This window comes from Python bivittatus, unplaced genomic scaffold, assembly GCF_059951505.1.
Source record: "Python bivittatus isolate LINGU-HERP-01145 unplaced genomic scaffold, Pbiv_v1 ctg000520_np1212, whole genome shotgun sequence".
Lineage (NCBI taxonomy): Eukaryota > Metazoa > Chordata > Lepidosauria > Squamata > Pythonidae > Python > Python bivittatus.
In genome coordinates this window covers 3,353,616-3,373,126 of record NW_028277080.1, presented here as the reverse complement: position 1 = coordinate 3,373,126, position 19,511 = coordinate 3,353,616, and the positions used below count along the sequence as shown (strand labels likewise).

At 40.2% G+C, this 19,511-nt stretch overlaps 1 protein-coding gene across 2 annotated transcripts in view; it reads left to right on the top strand.

Annotated features, from left to right (window-relative positions):
- Positions 1-510: 510 nt before the first annotated feature.
- SLC22A15 (solute carrier family 22 member 15) overlaps positions 511-19,511 on the top strand; it is a 44,945-nt gene continuing 25,944 nt past the window's right edge. Inside the window, exons 1-6 of one of the 2 annotated variants that reach the window (XM_015889543.3) lie at positions 511-760; positions 3,188-3,400; positions 8,115-8,247; positions 9,042-9,206; positions 13,920-14,049; positions 15,859-16,074. In XM_015889543.3, the coding sequence (XP_015745029.2) occupies positions 515-760; positions 3,188-3,400; positions 8,115-8,247; positions 9,042-9,206; positions 13,920-14,049; positions 15,859-16,074 (1,103 nt within the window). In that variant the 5' untranslated portion in view covers positions 511-514. The remainder of the gene's footprint in view (positions 761-3,187; positions 3,401-8,114; positions 8,248-9,041; positions 9,207-13,919; positions 14,050-15,858; positions 16,075-19,511) is intronic. The other variant, XM_007436692.4, reaches the window with a different exon arrangement.

The following is a 19,511-nucleotide window of genomic DNA, read 5'->3' as shown; positions in this document are numbered from 1 at the left end:
TAAATTAAAATGTCTGAACAGAATGGACTCCTGTCACTTCTTCCCAATAGTATGAGCGTAACAGTAGGCTAGTGTAAACCCAGTACTGTCTACTCCTGCACACGATACAGTACCTATACAACCAGTTTAACTGGGTTTAAGAAACTTGCGTGATTAACTGTCAGGAAAGGAATCTGAACTCTTTCTCCGGGTCTCGGGCAATATTGCCCTGCCTGCTTAGCCGTGTCCACATTTCCCGAGCCCCTGGGACGTTTTCATTGCTTAGTCTGAAAAGCAGTTTGCATCCTGAACCTTGTTTCTCATACGAAGAAGATGCCGTTTTAGGAGAACCTAAACTTCGGTGTCTAAGTGACAGAAGGAGCGGAGACGAGAGACACCTAACGCCCAACCGCGGCTACTCCCTCCCAAATGAGCGCCTCCAGCCGAGGACAAAAGCGGCGTCTGACGTAACCCGGAAATCTCATCTCCAGATGAACAGGTGTCCTAGAGCGGACGTTGCAGTTTCTTTTTGCGCATGCGTGCTTCTGCTCTCTCCCTCTCGGGTATTGCTTCTGCCGGGCGGTGCTGCTTCGCTCGGCTCCGGAAAGCAGAATCCTGGGGAAGGGGATGCGCGCCCCGAGAGCAGGAGGAGGAGGAGGAGGAGGAAGGCCGCCTCCCCCCCGCGAGTGTCACCATGGAGGTGGAAGAGGCCTTCTCTCTGGTGGGCCAGATGGGCCCCTTCCAGGTCTGGCTTTGCGTCTTGCTTGCCACGCTGCTCCAGGTGAGGAAGGCTCTGGGCGGGCTGAGGCAGACATCTCTTGTCGCGGGGGGGAGGGTGCTCGGATGACCCGTCGGGAAAGAGCCGCTTCGGTATTGGGCAGGTCACGGTTCGCAGCGCAGTGCGATTTGCGTCAGGAAAGAACGTTTTATTGTGTCCTGGTGGCGTGAAGTCCCCTCCCGCCTGTGCCGGCTGAACGTACGCAACTCGCAAGAAGAACGTGGAGAATTTAAGGGGCAAGTAAGAGAGCAAGGTGACAGTTAAAAGGTGTGCTGTCTATTTTAAACGGGATACCTAGCTTGACTGAAGGCAAAAGGAGAAGGGGACGGCAGAGGATGAGACGGTTAGACAGCATCACTGAAGCAATGAGCATGAAACTGAGCAAACTCAGGGAGGCCGTGAAGGACAGGAAGGCCTGGCACGATATGGTTCATGGGCTCATGAAGAGTCAGACACGAATTAACGACTGAACAACAACAACAACAACAACCTAGCCCTGTTACCTATAAACTGGGAGGAGCTTTTTAGGCAGGCCATAGTAGCTTAAAAATTGGGGGGAAATGTATGTTTTATGTGCAAGGCATCCAGCATATCTCTAGCGGTCAGCTTTTCTACTTTGAAGCTGGCAAAGTTGGTGGCAACTTTCTCAGCATCTGTGATGCTGAGTTCCCAGAACAACAAAGGCACACACAGTCTCATTAGCAAGTCCACCATCTTTTACAGTTCCCAATTCAGAACTGAGGATGGGAGCAAAGGATTTTCTGTAAGATAGTTCATTCTGACTATGAGTTTGGTTTGGTTTGGTCGCTCAGCCCAAGCAAATGCTATGGGACTCCAGAAGTATAAATTCTGCTACTTGTCTTTGAATTTATCAGACCTAATTTGTTAGGGGGATCTTCTAGGAGGATCCTTTAAGAGGATCTTGATGAGCTAAAACAATGGCCAGAAACCATCATTATAAATTTCCACTGGGACAAATGCAAAGTTCTGCAAATAAGTAGGAAAACTCTAAAGAATGATTGGTAGGAGAGCCATACTGGGAAACAGTACATGTGAAAAGCATGTGGAGTTGTGGTGGATCATAGGCTGAACAAGAGACAAAGATGTGAGACAATTGCAAAAAAAAAAAAAAAAGAATGTAATCAGGGCTGCCCCAACAGAAATATAGCATGAAGGCTAAGAAAAGTCAGTTCTGGTCACTAAATTCAGGAAGGACACTGACAAACTGACTCTCCTTCATTGGCGGTATTTAAATAAAGGATCTCCAGTTCCAGATGTTAAGTTCTTTCCTGAAAAAAGGGAGAAGAAGAAGAGAAAGAATTGAATTATAGAGTGGAAGAGATGAGGCTATCTAGACCATATATCAGTGCAGAAATCCAAATTAACACATCCTGGACAGATGACTATCTAGGCTGTGTTAAACACATCCATTAGGAGGAGTTTACCACTCTCAAACTGCTTTAGTGCTGGGATATATTTTCTAACATTCAACCAACACCTCTTATTATTTGGTGTCCTGCACTCTGGAACAAAACAGTAGATCTTGATATACTTTCTCTGTGATGTGCTTTCAGGTATATGATGAGCACTATCAACCCTTAGTCCTCTCTTCTAAAAGCTAGAATTCCTAATTCATTTAATCTCTGCTCATGGGATTTAATTTGTTCAGTAGAATTCAGTAGAATTTAAAAGATGGGAAATTTTAAGCCACCTTTAGTAATTTACTCAACAATATAAAATCATTCATTCTATAATTAAAACTGTAAAATAAAAATTAGAATTATTAAAAGGCCTGGGAAAATAAAAATATCTGGCTAGTGCCTACAAAGTAGAGAAATTGGCCTAAATACATGCTGTATATCAGACATAGATATCTGGAAATGTCCTCTGTTTGGACTGCATCTGTCTAATGGCAGAAGGACATGACTGAGAATATTAATAGATAGCCATATTTTGTGGGCAAATCAGTTGAAGAAAAATTGAGAAGTAGAAAGCACATGGTTTAAAATGTATCAACCATTTTTGGGGTTAATGTTGCGTGTTTGTTGAATAAAGGCTTTTCAACTATGCATCGAGCCACTTTGTCAATTGACTGTATTCTTCCTATGTAGTACAAGCAGACCAGGAAGTCTGAATGACCAGATTTTCCCATTTCACTCAAGCTGAGAAGCTGTGATTAATGAGAGGCTTTCTTGTTTGATCAGACTTCATAAGGGCTTCAAGGGGAGGCAAAGACTCATTCATATCTTAGTGTGGACAAGTTGTAACTGAAGTATTCAAAGAGTTTGACTTGTCAGTATTTGAGGTCAGTATGATCCAAGAGGCAAAAAACTATCAACCTTTGGTGTTTAAAGAAATTGGTTATTTGAATGCCTGAATGTTGTCTGTTTATCTGGCATTGATCTTGATGTTGCTTTTTTCTTGTTTCAGCTCTATGTAGCCAGTGAAGCAATCCTCATTGCACTAGTAGGAGCAACCCCACCTTATCATTGGGATCTTGAAGGAATATTAGCTAATCAGAGCCATAGTAATGACACAACTATTGAAGAAAGCAACTTTAGAAAGTGGCTCCTAACAGCCAATGGGAGTGAACTTCATAAACATGTACATTTCAGCAGCAATTTTACATCAATAGCCTCTGAGGTAATGGAGCAAAGTGATTTCTGTGGAAAGGCTGAATATTATAACCTTAATATTAGAACTTGGAACTCATAGACAGTGATGTTGAGTCTTTGGAGAAAACTCAAATCAAACAGTAAGATGATACCTTGCTTGAGGGAACTAAAATGTCCCAGAATAGTGAGCAAGCTTTTAAAGGATAGAAGCTTAGTGAAGGACGATAGAGAGGACCATCTGAAAAAGCTTTTATTCTCCACTAATCACCATCACCACTGAGGGAGGAAAATTCTCAGCCATTGGCTTTACTGTCATAGAAAGAGCAGGAGATTTTGTCTTTACCAGAGTGCTTTATCTGTACAGCAGTATCTTTATGGCTTTAACTTTTGCTCTCTACCTGGGAATATGGGAGATAATGAGAGATAGTGACTGCCTCTTTGTGTTTTTTTTTGCATTAGGAGGCAAAAACAGCTTCAGGAGAAAGTTCTTGCACTTTTAATTAAGTTATTGATGACCCAGGTAAAGCCAGGTTGTCTAAATTAGTAGCCTAACATGATCTCTAGCCTGGCCTCAAGGAAATAGAAAAGCTCCTCAGACTCAGCTAGCAGCATTTCCTTCTCTTCTTCCTTATCTCATGAAAGGAGATGGGCTAAATGTTACCACAAGCAGAAAAATCACAAAAGCAGAGACCCTTCCTCCAATGCCAGGCTAGGAAACAGATCCTGCCAAAGGATTGACAGGTCAGTCCAGGGTAAATAACTAAAAAAAGTGTTCCTTTGGTGCATTCCCTGACAAATTTTTGCAATCCTGAAGCTCAGTACAATCACACAACCTTTAGTCTTTTTACTGAGTCATTTTTACTAACTTGTGCGTATAATTTAAGTGAAAATAAGTAGTGAAGATTTCTGCATTTGACTCTGTTAAATGATGTTCTCTTATTTTTCATCCCATTTCTCTAACCTATCAAGATTATTTTGAATTTTGTTTCTGTTTGTTTCCTTGAGATTTATCCTGCCTTTCATACAGGAGCTCAAGGCAGCATATAATAGAGCTCTCTCCTGTTTTTCCCCATAACAATCCCTATAAGATAGGTTAGGCTGAGAGTGACTGGCTCAGTCACCTTGTACGCTTAAGAGTACAAAGCCCAGTATAGAACGTTATGATAGCCCATTCAGTACCTTTTCATAGTTTGAAATGTAACCGTTGACAAGCACTTTTTGACTACACCCACTCCTCATTTAGCAACTGCCTCGGTTAGGGACCATTTGCAGATAGGACAATAATAAAAAATCATTTTCTTACCAATGCACGCATTTATGACCAAATTTCATGCTTCTGATAACAACGCACACTGGAGTGAGAATAACCCTGGCATAATTGTACGAAAGAACTTCATAACTTTATCTAAATGAGATTACAGCAACCAGTGATCTTCTCAGAGTCTGTCTGTCTCTGTCTCTGTCTCTCTCAGTCATGTATTCACTTAGTGACCATTTAGCTTAATGACCTGGTCGTAGGAACAGAACTTGGTTGCTAAACAAGGGGTGGGTGTGCAGTCTTTAAGGTAGCTATGTATCCACATCAATCAGTAACTGTTTCACAGATTTTGAAGGCTCATATTCTAAACTAGTAAAATATTACTGACATACTGGTAACATATTTTGTTATTGTTCAGTCCCTTAGTGGCTTCTGACTCATTGATATGAGATGGACATCACTTTGCAAGAATTGTATGCAGCAACTGCTTCTCTGTCATCAGTGATAGTATCTAACCACTTTTTCTTTTCTTGGCCTTTTTTTAAAATTGCCTTCCATTTTTCCAAACATCAGGGTCTTCTCCAATATTCTTGCCTTTACATTATTTATCCAAAATATTTGAACTTTATTGTTAGCACTTCCACTGAACAATCTGGTTTCACTTCATTTAGTACTGAATTATTTGTTCTTCTTAATGGTCCAAGATATTCTCAACAATTTTCTCCAGCACCATAATTTCGGTGCAAGTATATTTTTTCTTTATATTCCTTTTAATGCTCCCATCTTTTTTATTGAGTCTGTTCCTTTTGAATAAATTGTAGCCTTCTAGTGCTATGTGCCAATCATGAATTTCATCCCACCAAATTTCAGTGATGCCTATCACATTATATTTGTCTTCCTGAGTTAGGATCACTAGTTTTTCTTGTTTATTTCCCATACTCTGTGCATTGCTGTAGACACATCTGAGTTTTGAGTAACCTACTGATTTCTTTGTGGTTATACTTTCCTGGAGAAATTGAAATATCCATCCTGGCCTCTCTTCTTGGCCCAGTCCTCAGGTGCATATTTGGTTCTGAGCTTTTGCCACACACCCTACCCCTTTTATTCTAATTTAAATCCTCTTGGTGAGACTGGCAAGGCATCTGAAGAAAAGGAGATTGTTAGTGGGTTTGAATAGTTTTGGTAACCTTTCCATCACATCCTGGATATAAGTATCTAGATGACAGTGCAGCTCTTGTGATGTAATATTCAATCTGCACTGGATTCCTCTTAGCAGGAAATCAGCTACCGCCCCTATGTGCTGCCTCCTTCTTTCTCAAGGTGGCTCTTGGGTTTCTTTGATCCATAGGGGGCCGAATGTTTGCTCAGATGACTGTCATTGTCTTCTAGGGAGAGTACCTGCTACTGGTTCCTGAGCTTCACTGATTCCTGAGCTCCTGATACTCTTGTTTCTTTGGGTCACATGCTTCCATATATTGTCTCAGCCAAAAAGAATTTTTCCTGTTTTCATTGTCCCTTCTGGAGAATTTCAGTTGTCTTGTTCAGGAATTCTCACCTTCCTTGATGCATTTCACTGTAGCAACTCTTTTCTGAAATCCCTTCACTTTCTCCTCCAATAAGAAAACAAGTGTGCACTTGCAGCAAATGCTGTTTGCATCCTCCTTAGGCAGGAAGACAAACGTCATACACACTTTGAGGATCATGATGATGCTTTCCTAATCCATGTTGCTTGGACCCTTCCTTGCTATCTCCCCTGACCAAACTTTCATGCAGATCTTCCCTGTTTGCATGCTGTGGCTATGAGCTCCCAGAAGTTGCCTCTCTGAGTGAGGAATAACCTGGACAGAAAGAAGAAGATAGGAAAGAAAGAGAGAAGAAAAAAAAGAAATATAAAAAAAGTGCCTCCCCCTTGATCTCCAATGCCAAATTCAATTTGTTCTTTCTGTTTGTTCACCTTGCCAAACTCCTATAGCAGGTGTGAATCCATTGACACTGACTCTTAGCACCTCATGACTTGACTACAAGGGAGCAGTAAGGTATACATAGTTAAGAATTTACTCTGTGCCTCTTTGTTTATAACTCTACCTGTTCTACTTGTCTAAAATATGTTAATTTCAAATAACTTCCTTCTGCCTTTGTTCCCAGGTGCGCTTGCGCACTCATGCACATGAACAAATGCAAACACCATGCTCTTGGACTCTCCTTCTGGTAGAATGTCGCTAGGTACTAGATTTTGCCTATCCCTGTAATGCATTTCCAGTAAATAAATATCCTTCCTGTTATAGTTATAAAACCTGTTTCACTAATTATTGTTCAAGCCAGGTAACAGCTGTCAGGAATGCTCTCCTGCAAACACAGAACCTCCAACACATCCCATGTCCATTGCCAGTTAACTCCTTTGGTGTTGTATAGCTTCTGACCTCAGCTGTAATAGTCAGCATCAAGTTGGATGTTAGTCCCCTGGTGCAAGAGCAGAAACAGCATTCCCCCCTCATTGATATGAGAGTCATAATACTCCAAGATTTCTATTTAAGAACAGTTTTGATCAGCAAGTTTGAGTTGTTACTATTTTGCAGCGGTACATAAAAATAGTTCAGTAGCAAATAAATAGTTTTGGATTAATGCTTTTGGTACTAAATTTAGTTTCAAAAGACCTTGAAAAATGGGAGGTATAGGAAAGCATAAATAAATGCAACTATAAACACTACTTTATTCACTGAAAAACATTAACACCCATTCTCTTTTATGGAGGGTTTATTTAATTTGGTGGTTTCCGCATTTTCTGAATCTTTATTTGTAGTCACAGCTATAGAAAATTGAAAAAGATTGCCCTAAAATCTAAGAAATTTAACCACTGTCACTCTCTTTTTCTGGAAAGAATAAAAGAGTAAGTTATTTCAATCATTCCTGTTCTCTCCAATCTCCAGCCTTACTCAGATCTCTTTGGAAATCAATTTGTATTAGGTATAGCTAACACTAATAGCTGTAGTCTAGATAGCCCTACCTGAGTTTATTCTCCAGGGGTATCTGATAGCCAATACAACTCACAACAGTTCTAAGGATTTATTAAACTTCTTGAGTCCTGAAGAAGGACCCTTAGCATTTTCCCCAGCCCTGGAGCTTCATTTGCCAAGTTTGATAAACAAGAATTGACTCCTCTGAATCTGACTCTCCAGTTCTTTGAAGGTCAGTGTTTAGAAGCGTGATTGCTGCCCTAATGGCTCTGTGGTGGAGCATAGGGATGCAAAGTGAGGATATTGAATGAAACTTGAAATGATAAGCAATTCAGTTCCTTTTCAGTTTGCATCAGGAATGCTAACCTGCTCTTTTATGCTATTCTTAGATAGCCATCTGCTAAATAGAATAGCTTAAAGATGGAAGGTTAGCTTTGAATACGGTTTAGTTTTCCTCTTGTTGAAAGATACAGTATTTCTGATAAGAAGCTCCATTGGATTCTGCCTAACATTCTCTTTTCTATCCATAGTGGTTTTTAATTGGTAATACTTCATATAAGATCAGTGTTGCCAGTTCATGTTTCTTTGGCGGTGTATTTGTTGGAGTAATTACTTTTGGACAACTATCAGATCATTTTGGGCGGAAAAAAGTCTTTCTTATAGGTAAGTTGTGTTACAATATAGTGGAAAATGTTAGTCTTCTCTTGTCTAATTTAATCTTTGGAAACGATGATAACCAAGAAAACTGAGTAAATCTCCAGGTAGCCAAGTTTAATCTGCTTCTTTCAAAGGAGATCCCTTTGTTGCAGAGTTTACTAATTTGTATTCCAGTCCTTAAGGTGCCTTCTTGTACATGTTAAGGAGTTATGTGTGTTTGTGGAGGAAGCAATAAGTGCAGAAATTGAGAGTCCTCTTGATTGACTCTATTCCCTCCAGTGGATGACAACTAATTTCTCCAGCCATCACAGAAAAATGCTTGCTGCCTCAGAACTAGAAAGCAGCATGAGAATATGGTTACTCAGGGGTACTCAGATCAGATCAAACCAGATAATTTCCAATGTACAGATCTCCCTGGAAATCCTTATCAGACAGGAGATTAAAGTAGATAATCATATTTGTTTTCATTGTTCAATCAAAAGGTATTTAAAGGACTCTCAAACATGAAAATATCAAGCATTTTTAGTTTTAATAAAATGTGGTCCTTAGGTTTTTTTCCTTCTTCTTTCCACAGTGAGTCATGTGAATTTTCTTAAAAGTTAATCTGAATATACTTTAATTCAGAACTGAGATTACTAACTAGTATCTGCCTTTTTTGAGTAACACTTTCAGTGGATTTTAACGATGTGTTAAAGGATTTTGCTTTATAAGTTTGGCTGATTTTGGAAGAAAAAAACAATAAAACCAGCATTAAACACTATGGAATAGTTCTAAAGAAAAATTTTTGCTTTCTCTTCTAGGTTTTGGCCTTGACATTGTATTTGCTGTTGCTAATGGATTTTCTCTTACGTATGAATTCTTTGCGGTCTCTCGTTTCTTGGTGGGAATAATGAATGGTGGAATGTCACTGGTTGCTTTTGTCCTGTTGAACGAATGTTTGGGGACTGCTTACTGGGCATTGGCAGGTACAGATTTAATGGTTACATCTTACAGACTTGTAGCAAATACTCAAGTGGATTCAGTAATATTTAAGAGCTGCTTCACATATTAAGAAATTAGCAAGTAACTCATATATGCATGTATAATGTTAACTTAATAATGTGTCGTCATGATGCTTGACTCTGTGCTGATGGATATGCTCACCCAGCAGTTTCATATAAATGTTAAATAAGAGCAGGGAGAGAGTTGAGCCCTGTGGCACCTGGCAAAACAGAGGCCTAGAGCTGGATCTCTCTCCTCCTACTACACTGACTGGAATCCACCTCCAAAAAGTGGAGAAGTACTGGAGAACTGTGATCCCCTGCTCCCAGCCCCCGGGTTGATCCAGATGAATACAGTGATCAGTGCTATCAAAAGCCACTGAGATATCAGGATGACCAGAATGGACACACTGCTCCCTTTCAGGGATTGCCAGAGGTCATCCACGAGGGCATCCCATGCTATCTTAGTACTATATCCTGGTGTGAAATCTGACTGCAATGGGTCCAATCCTTTTGGAACTGCAAGCATACCACCTTCTCAGCAACCTTCCCCAGAAAGGGAAGTTGGATATTGGATGAAAATTGTCTGGTACAGTATTGCTGGGCCCAGGAATGACCTCTATTTGTGTGAAATATGTTTAGCTCTGGCTTCCCTCAATCTGCAAATAGTTTGTAAAATTTAAAAAAAACCTTTCAAATATAAGATACATGTCGTTTAGTTAGGTGCCACCAAGTCAGGCTCAATTCCTGGTAACAGTATGGATAAATATCCTTCATGTCAACCTGTCCCCAGTGATAATCTGCAGCTCATCCATCAGTGATATCCCTGATCCCATCTATCTACCTGAACCACTGTTGTCCCCTTCTTCTAACTCAACTTTGCCAAGCATAATCTTTTTCTAATCCACCATCTGTTTGCATGGCACACTCAAAATATGTGAGTTTATGCTTGCTAATCATTGCCTCAGGAAAACAGTCAGTATCTCTTCCAGGACTGACTAGTTGTGCTCCATATTTGTGGACCCTGAGCAGTTAGCACTTTAATTGCCTCTTTTCCTGCAGCTTCAAACAGTTCAATGGGTATTTAATCCATACCTGGCACTTTCCTTTTTGACAGCTGGTTTGTCATCTCACTTTCTGGTGGAATTGGTTTCTGAATATATTTTCTCTTGAAATGGTTTTGTCATTCTTTAATCTTGTTTGTAAAGGGTTTCAGTATAGTCTTCCCATTTGCCTCTGTTATAGATGTGTACGATTGCTCTTGAATATTCAAATCTTAGCTGTAAATTTTTCTTTGATTTTTCTGATCTTAAAAATGTATCTCATTTTCCATATTCTACTCTAGTTCCTGGCATTGTTGATTGAGAGATCTTTCCATTTCCTTTCCTGCTAAACACTCTGTGTCTGTATTCAGTCTTTCTGTGTTCTTATTCCCCAAGGCTTTTATCCTCTTGCCAGTGAGGGTGATCCCACTAGAAACCTATGCTTCTGTTGCCATCAGTCTCATTAGAATTAGAGAGCTCTCCCACTATGCCAAGCTAGTAATCCCCACTGAGAAGTATATAGTTTACCTAATATATCAAGAAGTTCTAAGTTTTTCATACTCTTGGTCTTTTACATATATGTGCACATATATGGGATACAAGCTTAGAACTTCCTTATATATGTAAGAATTCTGCATATTCTGCTGCAAGCAGCTGAACTTTTCCTACACATTTAAAACTGCCACAAAAGTTCACTCTTTATATAACACAGATATTATGCTCAAACTGTTAGCACAGCTGATGTCAAGTACAGATAGTCCTTGGTTAATGAAACAATTGGGACTGAATTGCCATTGCTAAGTGACGTCATAAAGTGCAAAGTCACGTGACTGCACTGCTTAGCGATGGCAATTCCAGCAGTCCTATTGCCATCATTAAGTGAAGACTGCATGGGTCGTTATCTGAGGATCTCACATGACTGCGACTTCCAACTTTCTGCTGGCTTCCCTGTTGACTCTGCTTGTCAGAAGCCAGCAGGGAAGGTCACAAATCGCGGTGACATGACTGTGGGACACTGCGACGGCTGGAACTCTGAGGGCTACCTCTCATTCAGTGCTGTTGTAAGTTTGAACAGTCGCTGAACAAGTGGTCATTAAATGAGGACCATCTGTACATATAATAAATATTATTATTACATATAATAAATATTATGATTCTACCCATCACCATAGTAGATTTGCCAAGGTGCTATTTGGGAATGGCAGATTTGGATTAAACTAAAGGTAATAAAGTTCTATGACTGTGGACCTTTCTGTTTTCATTTTCTCTGAATGTGCATGTTTCCTCTTCCTTCCCATCTCTTGTACTTGTTTCTGCCTCTGTCTTAACTTGTACCCATTGCTGTTCTCATTGCATTTTCCATATTTCCTTACTCATCTGGTTTTTCATACCTGCCTTTGTTCTCTTTTTGATTTCATACTTTAAGCTGTCTGCTCCAATTCTCTTCTTCTTAGTTGTCTTCCATTTTCTTTATTCCTCCTGTCTCCTCGAACTTTAATCCTAGGAGCTTGAGCCTTGCTTTTTGGAAGGATCCTATTTGAATTCAATTCACACTAAATGTTTAGGGCAATGTATTTGAAAGAGCCAGATGTTTTATTTATTTTTTTGAGAAAAAGATCTTATTTGGGTTTTTTCCATTATTTTTTAAAATTCTTGTTATGTAGGAGCCCATCTTTTGTCCTTAATGTGGCAATCTAATCTTAGTGTGGCAAAAATTAATCTTGAGAATATTTTGAAACATAGTCCTGAAGTTGGAATATCTACTAAGAGCAGACACTATACAGTAATGAATGAAATAATTAGAAATGACCACCTTTATGGTTTCTCCTAAAATATATTCTTATAATGTAGTTATTTAACTATATTTTAAATTAAAATATTTTAATTTAATTTTTTTAAAAACATTTTTAGTAATTTTACATGTCTAATAATTTTGCAAAAAACCTAGAACGTGTTACAATCACTTTTCTAATACATTTATCTTAAATCCTATGTGTTATGCCCTCCTAATTCTTACATCTCAAGAAATTCTTGAATGTTCAGCTCAAAAAATGCTTGAATGTTCAGAACATGTCAGGCATCAGTTTGGTGTGAAATTGTAATTGTACCCAGTGGTTTCTGTCTATTAATGGCAAATTATTCTTAATTCTTGAATATAAAAGGAGATGTCCATAATAATTATGGTTTAAGTGTTTAATTAGCTCTGTCTGGTTGCCCTCTTTGCCAACATATCTGTGGATACTAGGATGTTCTCTGCTCCCTTGCATAATAAGTTGCTTGATTTATTTTGATTTTTTAAAAGAACTTACCAAAAATGCCTGTACTATTCCTCTTCCTGCTAGCTGGGCCTTCAGTGGACCTGGTGCTTCCATTCTGATCAGAAAATAGTGTGGATGGGGCCATAAGCATGTGGGGAAAGGATGGGGCTGTGGGGAAGGTCAGGATCATGACAAGAAAGTGGGGAGATTGAAAATGTAGGTAAGAAGGGAGCTGAAGTCATGAGGGGTTGAGATAGATTTAGATAGAGAGATTGAGGAAGAAAGATGTTCTGAGTAAGTTGCTTGGCATATACAGACAGAAAGGTTGGGGATGAAATACCTGTCCCAAAAGGAGAGATTTGGGAGACAGTTGAGTTAATTGGCATGATGAAGAGAGGTTTGGAATTGACTTGGCTGGCATCCAAATATTTTACCTTCTGTGAACTGAAAATTCTATTGGAGCTAAAGCTAATTCAAAGGAAAACTGTTTTGCTTTGGGGATCACACCTTGTTTCTGGATCATGGTCAGTTTCATGGGTAAATTGCCTTCTAGACACAGTAGTTTATCTTATCTAATAGTATTGTGGAATTTAAAAATTAAAATTATTTAAAAGTAGGTGTTCTTAATTAAGATCTGATTTTTATGTTTAAGGCATGTTTCCTATGTCAGGAATTGCATAGAACTAAGAGTTGTTGGGGTTCAGGATGCCCTTTGATGCCCTTCTGGATGCCCTTCAGGATGTCCTTCAGGATGTCCTTCAGGATGCCCTCTGAACTTAGTTTAAAGTGACCCTGAGGAAGGGAGCAGAAGCCAGATAACAAGGTGTAAGAATGTCAGGCAATGGGAAGTATAAAAGGGGTAATCTTATAATAGCGAAGGAATGTGGATCAAGGGTGAAAGCAAGATTCTGGTGCTAGGCTCAAGGTCTGGATCTGGGTGATTATTGCCAATATAAAGTTGAGGGCTTTCCCTGCCTATGCAAATATATTTAATTATTTGTGACTGTTGATGCAGCTTTGCTATCTCCTATATAATCCTTTGCCAATGTACAGTCTGGGCTCTTGGTCTGGTTGGCTAGGAGCCCGGTGATCATTGCTTTAGGGATTTTAATAAAGAAACTTTGTTTTAGATCTCAATTGTTTTGGTTCATATTATAGTGGATATATTTTTTTCCCATGACAATATGTTAGTATCTGTGACAAGCATTCTAAATGTTGGAATATGTCCATAACAGCCTTTTGTGAAGGTATCTACCACTTTTTCAAAGTTTTGAATGTTTTTTGTTTCTACGTATTTGTACAGGTAGCCTTCTCTGCTTGTCAGTTAAATTAATTATCATTTAGCACTCACTACAAAATGGTCAATAACACTTTTCTCCCTATCTGCATTATAATAGGATCACTTGGTTGCCTCTTCTTTGCTGTGGGAATTGCACAATTTGCTTTGTTAGGATATCTCATTCGCTCCTGGAGATTATTAGCAGTGGTGATTAACCTGGAGGGAGCAGTAGTCTTTCTCTTTTCTCTGTAAGTTACATACCTAAACATTATTCTGCTAATAATATGGGTAGCATTTGTCTCCAAATAAAAAGAATAGCTATTTCTCTTTCTTTCAGCCCCCTGCATCCTGATTTCTCTATATTTGAAGATAATTTTGGCTCTTCTCTTGGTATTTATTTTCTACACTTCTTTATCTTAATAATTCTCTTTTTAAATAGTTTCCGCTGTTACACCTGAAGTGTACTATCCTGAATCTAGAAACAAGAGTCAAGAGGTGATTATCTGTACAATTTGCAAGCACTGCCAATATTGACATAGTCTAGGGTGAGCCTGTCTTCACAGGTTCCTGTGTTGAACCTACTCTTGTTTTTGTTTGCTATATCAGTTCATTCAAGTTAATTTCTGTCTCCAGATTTCATAAGATGTCAGATTAGATAACCTGTAGTACGAATCTGAAGCTATTGTTTAGAGGTAAGCTTATAGGTTTAAAGGTAGACAGTGTTAGACTGCAACAGATGTAGTATTTTTAAGGAAATGTTCGAAGTGGATTCCTCAGCAGCTGATTTACTATCAACTCTTAATCTTGCCCTTCTTTTTCTGTATTAAATATCTCATCCACTTGTCAAATAAGAAAAAAAAATGTATCAGTATTCTGGACAGTGATGTGGAAATACAAATTATAATCAGCAGATGGTAGTACCTAGCCAACTGTGTCTGGGTTCAGAAGCTAAAAAGGTACAAGCCTGGTTAGTACTTAGATGGGAGACTTGGAACTTGAAGAAAAAATTTCCCAGAAAAAGACTATAGTGAACCATTTGTGTATTGCTGCCAAGAAAATTTCATGGAAGTGTCAACAGAAGTTGAGCTTAGCTTTTTCTCACTACTCTAAACTACTCTGAAAACCTCAGTGTGTTTTGTTTTTTGCTTTTCAGAGCTCAGTTCAAAGGAAAATTTGCTTATGCTTGTTTGAGAGCATCTGCCTACATCACTGTTAATTTCTTTTTATCAGTTTTAATTCTTAAAATAACGAAAGGATAAAGTGTAAACATTTGAATTAAAACTAGTGGTTTACTCAAGCAACTTGCAGTCAGAAGAAAGAAGTTATTCTCTTCTTACTCCAAGTTTGAATTTATAAAGGCCCTGGTATCAGAATGGAAACTTTATTGGAAGAATATTTGAAGAAAGGAAATTGCATCCATATACTTGGTGTTTAATCTTTATCTGAACTTTAAATTGCTTAGATAGTTGAATGAAATAAAGGAAAGAGACAATTCTGATTAAGAGTGGTTAAATTTGATCAACCATTTCTATCAATATTGTTGAAATACATTTTTTTCAACTAACAGAGCACAATAGATTTATTTATCAACATTAGTGTGCCACCCTTTCTCTAGGTGGCTTACAATGAACAAAATAATTTTGTCTGTAAAATATTCATAAAATCAAACAACTAAAACTTATAAATACTATTAATAAAAACTATTCTCCCATCAGGCAGATCTGAATGCCTTCCTGAAGATTAATTGTGCTAGATCCATGTTTTGATTATATTTGGGCAAGCTGTGTCATTGTCCAGTGCTTCTGTCTTCTTGCTTTCATATTGCATGAAATATTCAGAATTTGTGTTTGCATGCTAAACATGTTTCTTCAAATGTTTTAAAACAGTTGCATGCTATTTAGAGTTCATGTGCTATATATTTGCAAAATAGTTCATATTTATCCATAAGATGATGTCTTATTTTTAGTTTAAAATATGTGCATAATATGTTGACCAGCAGGAAGTTTTAAGTGGTAAAATAGTCCTAATGCTCTCAATGAATGGTTTTTTTCTTCTAGATTCATTCCTGAGTCACCTCGTTGGTTATACTCACAAGGTCGGCTGCGTGAAGCTGAAGATTCTCTCTACCTCATTGCAAAGAGGAACTATAAGCCCAAGTGCACTTTTTCACTTAAACTTCCAACTGCATGGAGTTGTAAGGAGTCTTGTAGCATTATGGACCTGTTCCGATACAAGATCCTTTTGGGACGTACTCTGGTCATGCTGTTCATCTGGTATATATGCTACTTCTTGAAAATGATTTTGGAGGTGCTGCTGTTATCTGGTTACTGAAGTATGTCAGAAGATGTAGTGTGTTTGGGATTGTTATAATTTAGTAGTTTTTTATTGTTTAGCTCTGAAGTTCTTAGCTTGAAGTGATTTAATTAAGAAAAGGGGTGTGGCAAAACTGAGTGGTTTTGGAATATAATGTAAACTATGGTACAGATGATAATTTATTCTGGAAATATTTTTGTTTCAGGCATTTGTCATAGAAAACACTGAAGTATAGAATTTATATCTGGGGATGCTAAGCAGATTGCCATTCATCATAACTTGCTATTCCCTTTTACATATAATATTGGTACATTTTTCAAATAAGAGAAAAGCAGTCTGCTGGCCTTTGGGAGGCATATCATTCTATTTTAATTCTTAATGACAATGCCTCCCTCCCCTTCCAATCAGCCAGAAATCACTGCCAAATTTGCCCATTTTTGCTCCTGAATTTCAGCAGTATGATTTTGGGCCATTTTTGATGCTTTGAGGATCAGGATGGAAACAGGAATGGCTTGCCTCCTAAAAGCTTTACATTTCCATTTCTAACATAATCTACTCCCAGAGCCAATCCTTTAACATATGTTCAAGACAAGGTAGAGATCTAAAACTCAAATTGATTTGAGTATGCATGAGGTGTAGTTCATTAGTCAAGGGCCACAACTCTGAGCCATTTCATATATTGATGCAGAAGTCTCTGGTGAGTTGAAAATGAAGAGTATCATTTTATTTATTTATTAAATCAATTTATATAGCCAACCATCTCACCACAGGCAACTCTGGGCGGCGTACAACAAAGCTAAAAACAAATACATTAAAAATATTTTAAAAAATTAAACCGAAAATAAAAGGATGTTAAAAATAAGGGAGCCACCTCACTAATTCCCCCGTCCCTGGGGTCCCCAGGCCTGCTGGCATAACCAAGTCTTAAGGGACCTCCAGAATCTCAACAATGATGAGGCCAACCTCACCTCAGGGGGGAGAAGTGCACAGTGCAGGTGCCACAGCAGAAAAGGCCTGCCACCTGGGGCCTGCCAAATGTAGCTCCCTAGGTGAAGGAACCCATAACATGCCCTCTCTGCTGGAACTGGTAAGATGGGCAGATAAAATTGGGGAGAGGCGGTCCCTCAGATAGCCTGGCACTATGCCATGGAGGGCTTTAAAGGTCAATACCAGTACCTTGAACTGGACCCAGAAACAAACTGGTAACCAATGCAGCTCACAAAGCAGAGGTGTAAAGTGTTCTACTAGAAACACACATACCTGCTTGCGCCACTGCATTTTGCACCAGCTGAAGTTTTCAGATACTCTTCAAGGACAGCCCCATGTAGAGCGTATTGCAGTAGTCTAACCGGGGGGTGACCAGGGCATGAGTGACTATGAGTAGGTCCCTCTGATCTAGGAATGGGTGCAACTGGCACACAATACAAAGTTGTGCAAAGGCCCTTCTAGCCACGACTGCCACCTGCTCTTCGAGCAGGAGTTGTGAGTCCAGGAGGACCCCCAGATTGCACACAGGGTCTGTTTGGGGCAGCATGACCCCATCCAGTACCAAAGATGGTAAAATCCTAGAACCAGAGGGGCTCAAAACCCAAAGCCACTCAGTCTTGCCACGGTTCAGTTGAAGCCTATTGTTCCCCATTCAGATCCGCAGCCTCTAGACACCAAGATAGGATGCCCACAGCATCGCTTAAATCGCCAGGGGCAGAGATGTACAATTGAGTATCATCAGCATACTGATGATATCACATCCCATAGCAACAGATGAACTCACCCAGCGGTCCCATGTAGATGTTAAATAGGAGAGGTAAGAGCACTGACCTCTGCAGCACCCCACATAGTGGGCGGGATCTCTCCTCCCCAATCGCCACCAACTGGAACCTGTCCTGGAGGATGGAGGTGAAACAACACAATACTGTGCTGCCCACCCCCAATTCTCTGCATTGGTCCAGAAGAATACCGTGGTGGATGGTATTGAAAGCCGCCGAGAGGTCAAGTAAGGCAAGGTTGGACGCACAACCACCATCCCACCCAAGCCAGAGATCATCCAAAAGCGTGACCAATGCTGCTTCTGTACCATGCCCAGGTCTGAACCCTGAGTGAAAAGGATCCAGATAATCCGTTTCATCCAAGGTCCTCTGAAGCTGTTGTGCAATCACCTTCCCCAAAAAGGGGAGGTTGTATACTGGATGAAAATTGTCTAGTATCATAATCCAGTGATGGCTTCTTGAGAAGGGAGCGAACCACAGCCTCCTTAAGAGGTGCAGGAACAGCCCCCTCACTCAAAGAAGAATTCACCATCACCAGAACCCACCCACACGCCCCCCCCCCCGGGCTGCTTTCACAAGCCAGGAGGGGCATGGATCTAGAGAGCAGGTGGCTGAGCTCAAAGTCCTAAGGACCCTGTCCATTTCATCAGGTTCAAACCATTCCCAGATAACTGGGCAAGAGTCCACTCTAGGCATCTCCCATAGACCTGCAGCAAAGCTAGTGTCCAACTGCGAATGAATCCAAGCGATTTTATCTGACAGATGCTGAGCAAATTCCTCTGCACCACCCTGCAAAAGGTGGTCCAGGCCCCCTGAACCCAAGAGGGCCTGTATCATCTGAAACATGGCTGTAGTGTGGCAATCTGCGGATGCAATAAGGGCAGAGGAATGCTGTTGCTGTACTGTCCTTACCACCACTTGGTAGGCTTAATAGAGGCTCTAACCCACGATCGGTCGAGTATATCCTTAGACGAGTGCCAGCAACACTCTAGACGTCTTGTCTCTTGTTTCAGCTCCCTCAATTCCTCTGTAAACCATGGGGAGTGATGGGGTCCACAGGAGGGGAGAGGTTGCATAGGTGCCATCCAATCCAAAGCCTCAGCTGCCCTTTTATTCCAGGCAGCAACCAAGGTGTCAAATGGGCTGTGCAGCAGAGCAGCAGGAACAGCCCCCAGCTCCCTCTGGAACCTCTCCAGGTCCATCAGTTGCCAGGGGCAGAGCAGTCTAATGGGTCCAGCCTCCCTGCAGTGGATAGTGGCGCCAGAGAATCCTATGGTAATCAGGGCGTGTTCTGACCATGACACGGGGGACACCAACAATTCCCCCAATTGCAGATCATATGGCCACTGCTCCAACAGGAACACCAGATCTGGTGTGTGACCACTGTCCTGTGTCGGGCTCTGGATGACCTAGGATAGGCCCATGGCCATCATGGTGGCCATGAACTCCTGAGCCACCTCAGATCCCACTCCCAGGGAAAGCAGATTAAAATCCCCCAAGACCCATAAGTCTGGGAAATTCTACCGCCAACCCGGAGATGGAATCAAGGAGCTCAGGCAGGGAGGTTACTATGCAGCAGGGAGGCTGATACAACAGCAACAATCCCAACTGATCCCTAGAGCCCAGCTTAA